General features: G+C 36.4%; 2 protein-coding genes across 2 annotated transcripts; both read right to left on the minus strand.

Moving 5' to 3' along the window:
• Nucleotides 1-2,179: 2,179 nt before the first annotated feature.
• On the minus strand, nucleotides 2,180-9,599 carry LOC129801202 (DDB1- and CUL4-associated factor 12 homolog). Its single transcript, XM_055846016.1, has 5 exons — nucleotides 9,365-9,599; nucleotides 9,133-9,289; nucleotides 8,912-9,064; nucleotides 2,670-3,488; nucleotides 2,180-2,596 (listed from the first exon to the last, which is right to left on the minus strand). Exons 1-5 carry the CDS (start codon nucleotides 9,460-9,462, stop codon nucleotides 2,444-2,446), a joined length of 1,380 nt encoding a protein of 459 aa, XP_055701991.1. The 5' UTR covers nucleotides 9,463-9,599; the 3' UTR covers nucleotides 2,180-2,443.
• A 129-nt stretch (nucleotides 9,600-9,728) lies between these two features.
• Nucleotides 9,729-10,990, minus strand: LOC129801333 (deoxyhypusine hydroxylase). Its single transcript, XM_055846270.1, has 3 exons — nucleotides 10,752-10,990; nucleotides 10,473-10,611; nucleotides 9,729-10,410 (listed from the first exon to the last, which is right to left on the minus strand). The coding sequence occupies exons 1-3, from the start codon at nucleotides 10,890-10,892 to the stop codon at nucleotides 9,794-9,796; spliced, it is 897 nt and encodes a 298-aa protein (XP_055702245.1). The 5' UTR covers nucleotides 10,893-10,990; the 3' UTR covers nucleotides 9,729-9,793.
• Nucleotides 10,991-11,006: the final 16 nt, after the last annotated feature.

The raw sequence follows: 11,006 nt of genomic DNA on the forward strand, positions 1-11,006 counted from the left end.
ATTGAAAATAATCTTAAGCCACACCCCTTTTATGAGTTGGCACTATATTCAAAACTTTAAAATTATCATATCAATCAAATTAAATTGAACATTCGTCGAACCACACCAAAAGATCAGGAAAAAAATATTTAAATGGTAAAATAATTTTAGAATTCGAGGAGACTGGGGCAAAATTTCTTAAAACGAAAATTTCAATATTCATTATTTTCTAAAATAAAAGAGACTGAAGCTTGAAATTTTTATTATAGATAGCCTTCATGAACCTTCTTAAACTTACAAAGTTTCAAGGAATTCGAGGAAGGATTATGTAAAATAAAAGATAATGAAATTTTGAGCAGTATTTTTGGAATATATGGCTTACAGAATATATCAATACTGATTAGCTCAATTTAAGCACATTTCTCGTTAAGATAGAAAAAAAATTATCTGCGACAAAGTTGTAGATAGAGGAATAAATTTCCTATAAAAATATGTTTATTTGATATTTTTAACGTTTGCGAGAGTAAAACGTCACAAATTATCCGAAGACTGACAACATTTGCCCCAGCAATTTTGAGAATTGCCACAAAATCGACTTTTAGAAAATGATTCGAAAATCACATTTCTTTTGAGATAGAGGAAAATAGTCTTCTGCAATGTTGTAGAGCAGTAAATTTCCTATAAGAATATGTTCATTATAAAACGTTTAAGTTTTCTCAGAGCTCGTCAAAGAATTAATATGCATTTTGACAAGTTTTGCCCCAGTCTCCCCTATCTGGTCAAGCTCTACGACTTCTACGTATCCCCATTATAAAGTAATGTCCTAGACACACTTATGACTTAAGCCGAGAGACGACTTAGTGGAAAATGATGGAAATGTAGTTTGACTATTATTTCTAATATAATTACGCTAAGCCGTCTCTCGGCAAATCCTCAGGTCTGATTTAGTTGAATACAGTTATTTGGATTAATTGTGAATAATTGTCGATATTACAACAAAAACATTGGGATGAAATTTTGAACTGGAAGACTCATATTCTTTTGAGCTGTCCCAAAATTCAGGATAGGTTTGAGAAAAATCCTTTTGTACAACATTATTTTGGTTAATAAGGAATGCAAAAGTACATATTATAAGAAGGGACACGACCTGCCAATAAGGATAAAATAGAGAAGAAACTATTTTGTCGCATTTCAGAGATTTTTTGAACCTACAGCGCCGCCAGACGTTGTCAAGTGAGTTATTTGTGTCTCTATCTCTCTCTCACAGTTGAATTGCGCGCGCTTTAAGAACTTTCCATTTGAAGTGATATTTGCACTTAATTTCTTTGTATTTCTGCAAGATTCAAGTAAAACGATGTGTAGTGAACAGCTATCCGTCTTCTGACAAAGATATCAAGAAGACAATTTCTTTCTATATGAGTTTTTATGTCTGTTATGTCTTTTTCGCGCAAAAATATTTATCAATCAACATCAGAGAAAAATTGCACTCCACGCAAAACTTTCTTCACTTAACCTCAAATTTTACATTTTGAACTCAACCGTCGTTCAAACTTGAGGAACTCGACTGTACAGTATCGACAAAAAAAGAATTAAGATTTAAGACCCTCCGACTCCGACCCTCCCGATACCGAACTTTAAAAAAATAATCTTAAAATAATAAATCTGTCGTTAAAGGCTACAACTCTTCTTATTTCTAATGTTGATTAACCGAATTCAATAAACTTTCTTTTTCCTTTGTTGGCTTCCTGTTACTCACACTTTAAAAAATAGAAAATAACCATTGATCCAGTAGGCGTGATTTCTGAAGGCGTGGTTATTATTTTCCACTTTGCCCCTCCCTCATTATACCAAATAATCTTTTGCTTAACCTACGTTAGAAGAATTGTTTAAATTTAAGGCATTGAACATCAAAATATTTTGTTGACTTTTAAATTAATCAAGTTATAAAACTGCAAGACAAAATGCAATTATCACATTTCCTTACAATTTTTCAGGAGGCGTGGCCTGTATTTTCATAGACGAAAAATAGAAATCTTCACATATATTTTAAGTATTTCAATATCAAGTATTTCAAACACAAAAGGTACTCATTTATTTTTCTTGAAGGGGCGTGGCTTAAATTTTGTTCTAGGCGGAAATTAGTAGTTCCACTACAGCAGTACTATAAAAAAATTATGATATAAGAAAACTTGCAACAAAATGTAATTAATGCCGCTTTATTCTTATGCCAATTCAGAGTGATAAAATACAAAAAGATCTTCTGTTGAATCCCAGCCTAGCTTTTATTCTTGACAGTTAAAATATATGAATTCAGAAATAAAATTAAAATACACCTATGTAATAAATTTTATATCATCAATAAATATTTTGTGATCTAAATATGTTTTACGGTCTTTTATCTGCATTATCCTTTTTTTTGTCTCTCGAAATGTTGCAAAATCAAACCAGAGAGGATTTTTATACCTCATTGCCAAATTCCTGCGTAATTTCCCACCAAATTGGCCGGAAGTGGCCCACCGGCAGCAAATAATCTAGTTCCACTGGCATCATAGCAATGGGTATAAATTGCTGGAACGTACTTAATTTGTTGAAAACCATCCATTTCTTCTTCGGGAAACTGAAACCGCAGAGACCAAAAAATTTATGAGAATGGGAACCGAAGTTGCCTGGACAATTGGACAAATACTCACCACATAGCCTTTGCTGGCTTTCAGGACAACAGTTCTTGATGAATTGATACTACTTTCCAGATACTTTCCTGCTCGTATATCATAAAACATAAGCATTCCTAAGCCCGTTCCCACAGTGAGAATATTCTCCTGAAAGCTGGCCGAACGGATGCCACAGCCACTGTATCGAGATGCGATCTTCTTGACAGCCTGAAGAGTACGTGGATCGAGGAGTAATGTGTAGGAACGACACCCAACAGCATAGAGTCCATGCGGTTGGCATGCAATACACACATTATCCTGGCAGTTGGGCAGCTTCCGGGATAATTTCTGCGAGAAAGTTTCGGCATTGAAGAGATGAATGTAACTGTTGAGGGATAATACAGCAATCTCCTTGTATTCCTGATTGAAGCACAGTGATCTAATCTTTTGAGCTGTACGACATTCCTTCACGGCCACAGGAACAATATGCCCATAAGATGGACAAGTTTGTTCCTCATCCTCGCCATTGGCATTGGGAAAATCTATGAGATCCTCATTAATGCGCCACAGAGCAACTTTCGTATCCTTCGATCCCGACACCAAGAACTGATCGTCCAGCCAACACATGTCAAACACCCAATCCCGATGTCCATTCTCACCAATGCACACGGGATCGAGTGTTGGCAGACGATAGATGGCTATATCGGCAGAGTGTCGTGCTCCAGTGGCCAAGAGAGTCCGACTAGGATTAATCTGAGCAGCATGAATACCATGCTGGGTGTCTGGATTGTTACTGCGATTATTGGGTAGGGTGGGAATGGCATCCACCCGTCGCATATTCACATCGTAAACCATAAGCTGAAACCCAAGGATAATCAGGATAATTCCCCATTCTGGCTTTCTTTTAGCTGTGATTCCATTTTTAACGATTTGTCTAACTTAACAATTTACGGAATTATTTTAGAGATAAAACATCTTACAGTAGACTCTCTCTCAATCGGCTCTTTTTCAATTTTTTTTGGATTTTGGATTCAGGATTTTTTTTTGGAATACCAGTGTTCCAATCGTTCTTAAAGGATTAATCGGGCTAATCCCTCGAAATTTCCATTTTTCGCCTCCCACAGATCCATTTTTGATTTATTTGCAATTCATAAAATTTTCGAAAAACAATGTCAGACTGTTTGAACATCAATCCGTCCGTCGAATCATTACCAATGCTAGGGGCCTACCGGCTAGAGATAACGACTTTGGGTCTTTAGACTCTTCAATAAATCTACATTCAAATTATTAAGCTGATTATTTTTCATAGCTTCTTTTTCTTTTTAAAAATGTATCTTTTTAATATCTCTAAAAAAAGTATAGCAGACTCTCGCTTAATCGGGCGAAAAATTTTGTTGACAATTTTCACGTTTAATTATGAAGTTAATTCGCTCAAATTCCCTGTAGTTCTTCCTATTTTATCGTGATTCTTTATAAATGAGCGCTTTTTGTGGAATTTACAAAGGCTTTGACGCCCAAATCTATCGATAAACCGGATGACATTTTTCCCCAAATGCCCAATTTAGAAAGAGTTTACTGTAATTCTTTTCTTCTTTAAAATCGAAAGACTAATACTGTCCCCTATTTCCCTTGTTTGATGCAAGATAAATCAGTCAATTTTTGCATGAAATTCTCTCTTTATTATTACATGATATTTTCCAAATTAATTTCGGAGTTGTCCGAAAACTTACAAGAAGCCTCCAATAGGATGGACTTTTCGACAACAACCTATGCTAAGTTTCTGGAGCGAGCGGACGGAGAGCCAAGAGGACTAAAGGAGGTTCGTGCGAGAGGCCCGGTCCCTTAAAGGGACGTTGCAGGCACCTAAGTAACTGTCCGACAATTTGGTCAGAGTACAAAGTGGTTCTGGATAGCGAAAGACAACGGAGGCAACAGATTTCCAGTGGTATTTCCGAAAAAGATTAAAGAATAACTGGCTTCAAATTGAAAGGCCTCACAAAATCCTATTTTTACAGAACATCATAAACTTTCTGAAACTTTTTTTTGTGTTAACTTTGTTTTGTGTCGGCGGATAAACCAAAAATAAAAATCAAATTTCGAAATTATAATATTGAATTATTTCAAAATACCGGTTTTCGGTTTTAAGAAAATATTTGTATACGTTGCATCGAGATCCAAGATCTTCTCAAAAAAAGGTCCCTGTCCCTAACTCTCCTAAACATTTCAAAATGTATATGATTAACTCCCGTTCTACAAGTTAATGGTCTCACGAATTCTTCAATGTCAGATTAATCCGAACTCCACTAGGTGCGGTGAAAGCAAAATTACGATATCGAATAGCTCGAAAGCTCTATTCCTGATTATGATAACATTTAAGATATACCTCCAACTGCCCAACCCTAGACAGACCCTAGGCCGAGCCCTAAGCCCTATCTATATCGACAAATTACAATTTAAAAATTCTAAATATTTTTTGTGATTGCCTGAATTTCATCAGGTACGCAAATGAAAGGGCTCGTGAAATGCTACAAAGGATTGATTGCAACTGTTACTAGTCTTCAGAACAGGGGCCTCTCGACATTTCATTTTTCCATAAATTTTTGCATAGAGGCACTTAAGACTATTGGCAAGTTTTTTCCTAAAGAGAATTGACTTATCAGTCTGATATATTTCGAAATTGTGTAGCAATATATGCTACTGACCCACACCGGAACATGCTGGAGTGCCCTTCATCGCTAGCCTCCCGGAGTGGAGCCCCCATTGCTCATTCCCGGGGAGCTACGAATCGGAGTTCCTCTCAGCTTCACGGTTGAAGGCCGACTGAGCTGAGGAACCGATTCGTATGCACCTTCGGGAGTCCATCGAGCGCTCTCCACTCCATCTATCGGCGATATATTACTCTCTGAAGTTAGCCGCAATAGCACCCCTCAGAGTCACCACCCCAACTGAACAGTGATTGGTACCGTTGGCTTAGAAGAGTCTTCGTCAGGACGGGCTTTCTCCCTCCAACTCCTCTAGGCTCAACAGTCCTACTACAATTGTTTGTTAAAAGCTATCTAAAAGTACATACAGTGCCCGCTCTCTAATCCGGATCGCCGTAATCCGGACGAGTTATCGACGGTTACCTTTAAAATCATTTTGAGGTTATGTATGCATGTGTGTTCAGCAATGAGAATGAATTATCCTGTGAAGTTTTTGTTCAATAAATGAAGTATAATAGCATAGAATTCTCTAATTTTGTCCTTTTAAACTTCTTTAAAACTTTTATTCTAATTCTCGGAAAAAAACCTTGTATTATATTTTCAAGACGTTGAACAAATTCAAAAAATCCATCCGGATTACGAAGCGGACATCTGTCAAATTGTCTCCCAATCATCCGGATTACGAAGCGGGCACTGTATTTCATAATGTTCGCCGAAATAATACAAGAACTATGAGCAAATTTGTTTAAGTTGCGGTGCAATATCTGCAAAATTTTCACAAGGAAAAGTGAAAAATATCTTCACTTTTTATTAGGCTTGATGGGCCCCTGCTTCAGAACTATAGGAGAAAGTGCCCATGCTTTCCACGGTCCCAAGCTTAATAATGACTAAATTTTTCCTATGTTTCTGAAGAAAAGCGATTCCGCAATATAATTTAAAACAGGACACTTTCACCTAAATAGTCTTTAAAATTTGATTCATATTTATTGAAAAACATAGGAAAACTTTAGTCATTATAAAACTTGGGTCCGTGCAAAGCATGGGTACTTTCCCCTACAACTTCATACGACAACCGCCAGGTGCGCTAGGATTCAAAGATCGGTATTAGAAATTTTAACGTTTTAGTATCTCAGAATCTTCAGATGAAATTTTATTTTACTGTAAATAAGGTCGAGACTTTCCAATGATAAGTCTAACTCCCCATTACCTAATCTTACCTAAGGGCATATTCTGCTATTTCAGCAAGAAAGTCGGGAAAAATTAGAATGAGAAATTCGCCAGACGACTTACTTTCTCATACGAGTTTCACTTTGTATTTTACAAAAAAATGCGTACGAAGGGGGTCAAGGTAGGGAGGAACCATTACTCCCCCTTTCCACGCGATATTCAAAAAATGAAAAAAGGATAAAACCAAAAAAAAATCAAGAACATCATGATTTAGCTTACGTTAAAAACATTTTCATTCAAGGCGCTTCGACTGAGTTGAATGTCTTTTGTTGAAATTTTTGTAAAAATTGAATTATGGTGATGTTTTTAGTGTTGTACAAAATCATTTTTTTTTAGAGTCCCGGTAAAAATCCCGAATTCTTAAAAGTGTGATAGCTACACCCACGATTACTACGCTTGCTGGAGGCAAAGGGAAATCTTCTGTTTTGGGAACTTATTCTAAACATTTTGCTCCATATAATTTCATCCCTTTCAGGATTTTAAAAATTCGGGATTTTGGCTTTCGGGATTTTGACTGCCACGGCAATTTTTGATCAATTTCCCGCCATTTTCTTCGAGCAAGGCTTTTTGTTGGCTTTAGCTTAGCTTACAAAATTCACCAGAAGTCATTAATTTCATTTAAATAAAGAATTAAAAGAACATATAAGAACTTTATTTGAATTTTTAGCAAAAACGCTCATTGAATTTATGCTGATTTTTTAATATAAAAAGTCTAAAAGCCTTTTTGGTCTAAAAACATTTCTTTTGGGACATTAAAACACTATTTCCATCAATAAAGTTACTCATATCCATGAGAACGTTTTTATACCTCTTTGTCTAAATCTTCTGAATCTGTTAAAATCGGTGCATAAATGGATAAAAAAAAAATACAAGAATTTCCTCGAAAAACAGTTCACAAGTAATTTTTTTCCTAAAGCTTGCAATAAAGATTTTATTGATTTTTAAATAAGCTCAAATTCATAAAATTTGATTTTTCTTTAGTTTTGAGGAAACCACTGTTCTGTGTAGTTACAGCTCTTCCTGATTTCGCAAGGAAATTCATGTTTTGTTAAATTAGAAGACTTAGAATTTTTGCCAAAGCTTTCGATTTCGACCCTTGGTGTGGGTCTTCTTAAGTGGGCTGAAAAAATGTTTTATCCCAGGAAATTTTTTCACAATTTCCTACACTCTCCTACTTAATTAAACCCGTTTTACAATTTGGAAACGTTACGTCTGTTTATCTTTGCCACTTTAACGGGCATTTCATCAATTTTAGATTAATTTTTAACAATTTTCAATTTTACTCCTTATTGACTTCTCTTAGTTAATCGATCATTTCATAAAAAGTTAAAAAAAAAACATTTTCTCAGCTCACTGAAGATGATAGACACCAAAAGTCGAAAGCTTTAGCAAAAATTCGAAGTGTCTTTTAATTTGAAAAGATACCGGAAGATCTCAAAGATTGAACTCCGTCAGATGCATATTATATTGTACTTTGTGTTCAAAGGAGCTACATTTTGTAACAAATTCGTTACTAATATTGGGTATCTTTTTGAGTCTCGTAAAGTGAACAAAATTATGCCGAAAATTATGGTGTCCGGACGAGCTAATTTTTGGAACAAATAATGTGCTGAAATTTTTTACCGTGAGATCAAGAATTTTACACTTTTCTTGGTCTTTCGATACGCTTCATGCCTTCTTCAGTAATCAAGTGATGTCAAAGGTCAATGGGTTTTCTTTTAATGGGGAAATTTACAAACTTGGCACGAGGGTTTCAGGATTCTCAAACTAAGACCTCGGAGATATAACACTAGACACTCTCCAGTTATCAGGACAGGAGACAACTGGATGTTACTTCCTCCAACAATTTCCACTTAATTTGAATGGCAATGTTCCCCACGATCGAAAAGCGATTATTAGCAGATTAAATAACAATGAATGACTTGAAATTCAATTATTATCAGATCAATTCCCTCATTCTGCCATTTTGGATCGTTAGCAAAATTTATTTTTTCCAATACCAGCTCCTATGGCATAGATTGGGTTCAATCATTTTTTATGTTAAAGCTGGATCAAAGACCTTTCGCTTAAAAATAAAATTGAACCCTTGGGACTTCCCTGACCCGAGCTCTAAGGGATCAAAAATAAATCTTAAAATGACTATAACTTTCATTTTAAGTTAGGCTATTCACATATTTTCCTGCGAAGAATCTGAGCTACCGTACGCTTGTCTGGGTTTATCTATGATAATTTTTTATACAAAAAAACATTTTGTTAAAAATTGGCTACATAACTTGAATTTCCACTTAAAAAGGATCACAGCTTCCTTAATTTATACAAAGTTCAGCAAGTTTTTTTTTATGTGACAAATACCTTATTGCATTTTGTGCCAAAGACTACTTGTCGGTTGCTCAGCCACTGTGAGCAGAACACCTTGTTGATGTTTCCCAGGCTAATTGGAGTCTCCTTAAACATATCATGCGTGAGGATGTGTCTACTGGCATATGATTGGCAAATACTTCGTTCCTAAAATGCACAAATTCTCTCATGAGAATTCTTTCCGGACCATCATCTCTCCAGCAAAACGTCCTTACCTCATTGAAGTCCGACTCTCGGCTCCGGACATAGTCGACAAAGTTGTAGGAAGTATTCAAAATCTCATTTTGCTGCTGTGGTGTCTCCTCTTCACTGTCCGAGTCCTCATATGTCACGAAATCATCGGGTTTGTCTGGTTTTCGTCGACGTTCTTGCCTGAAATATTGGATAGGGATTTGGGGATTCAGTAGGGAAAAATCAATAAATTCCGTCTTTTTTTTTGTGTCATACCGTAGAATTCTGGCTTTGGCTTTTCTCTCCTCAATTCGGCTGAGTATGTAGCATGGTGGTCTGCGTCCATAGACACACTTACGCACGGTTTTGGACATCTCATTCACCTTGTTTTAAGAATGCAAATTGCTAAGAAATCACTAACTTTTCCATTAAAAATTCACTACAAATCCTTCTCCATTGTATTTTTTGTTGCTCCTTTGTAATTTTCAGCTGATCAACTGCAGCGCTGCAGTCGCTAAGAGGTGACACGCGCACAATTGCTAGAAATACTTTTTAGCACAGAACACTGTACTAAAAATTAAAATGCAAGAATTTTTCAAAAAGGGTTTCTCAGTTTGGAGTTTATGAAAAAAATCTTGCAAAAATTTAATCTTTTTTTATTTTAGTAAAATTTATTAAAAATCACATGATATGATAGAATTCATCTCACACTTTGAGCAAATTTGCATATTGAAATTCCGGGCTGTTTTCATATTCACAGAGATCCAGAGCTACTTCGCAACTCTCCTTGACGACCCTTTTATCATCTTTGAGGTATTCATTTAGGATCTCAATGCAATCATCTGTAGCAATAGCCCCGAGGGCTTCTGCACATTCATGTCTGACCATCTCATTCTCCGTGGTATCTCTCAAATTTTCCGCCAGGAAGGGAATACTGCAGGGTTCTTGAAGCTGGCCAAGTACAAATGCCACTTCATGCCTAAACAACGCACTTTTTCCCTTCAATCCCGCCGACAGTGCTATAATACTTTCCTCCGTTCGAATATTCCTCAAGCTAAACATTGCACGGTATCGGTTGAAGAGCGATGCTGATTCATCCATTAGGATTTTCTTAAGCTCAGCCACGTCCTTCGATGCAGCAGGTGGTGTTGGATCGACAGATGAATAGGGATTCTCATCTGCAAGTTCCTCCTTCTTCTCAATCCAGTTTAGTCTTCCCAGAGCAATCTCACATGTCTCAGCTACCTCAATTACTGGATCCTTGAGGTATTTCTCCAAAATAGGTTTTACTTCTGAACATCCAATGGCCCCAAGAGCTTCAGCTTGATAAAATATCCCAAATAATTATCTGATTCTTCATGGAAATTTATGTTTACAAACTTACCAGCTTCATGACGAACCATTGGCTCTTGCTGAACATCTTCCAGCACCTTTATGAGAATGGGAATGGCTTCCTTGTCTTGCATCTGGCCCAGACAGTATGCTAGCTCGTGCTTCAGTAAGGCTGAATCATCCCGGAAGCACTGAAATACACAAGATAGACAAAAATACATTTCCCCTTTGATCCTTTTTCAGTCATGATAAGAAATGCTATTAAATGACAAAAATTTCCCTTATCATAATTGAGTCATCATGAGCTTCCTGAGAAAAATTCCGGACTCACCTGATTAATAGATTCAATGGCATCTGGACCACCGATGTTTCTCAAGGTGAACAGAGCTCTGAATCGTTCTTTAAGTGGGCGACCTTTGTCATTAAGCACACTGCCAATGCGACGAATATTCTCAGGATCTACTTGCACCATTTGTAATCTAATAGATTCACTTATTTTCACCAGAAAAAACACAAATCACACGTGTTTTGGCTAGCGCTGTCCAACTGCTAGAAAGTAGGCAAAAAAGTGCAATAAAAATGGCGT

Source organism: Phlebotomus papatasi, chromosome 1, assembly GCF_024763615.1.
Source record: "Phlebotomus papatasi isolate M1 chromosome 1, Ppap_2.1, whole genome shotgun sequence".
In the NCBI taxonomy this organism is placed as follows: Eukaryota; Metazoa; Arthropoda; class Insecta; order Diptera; family Psychodidae; genus Phlebotomus; species Phlebotomus papatasi.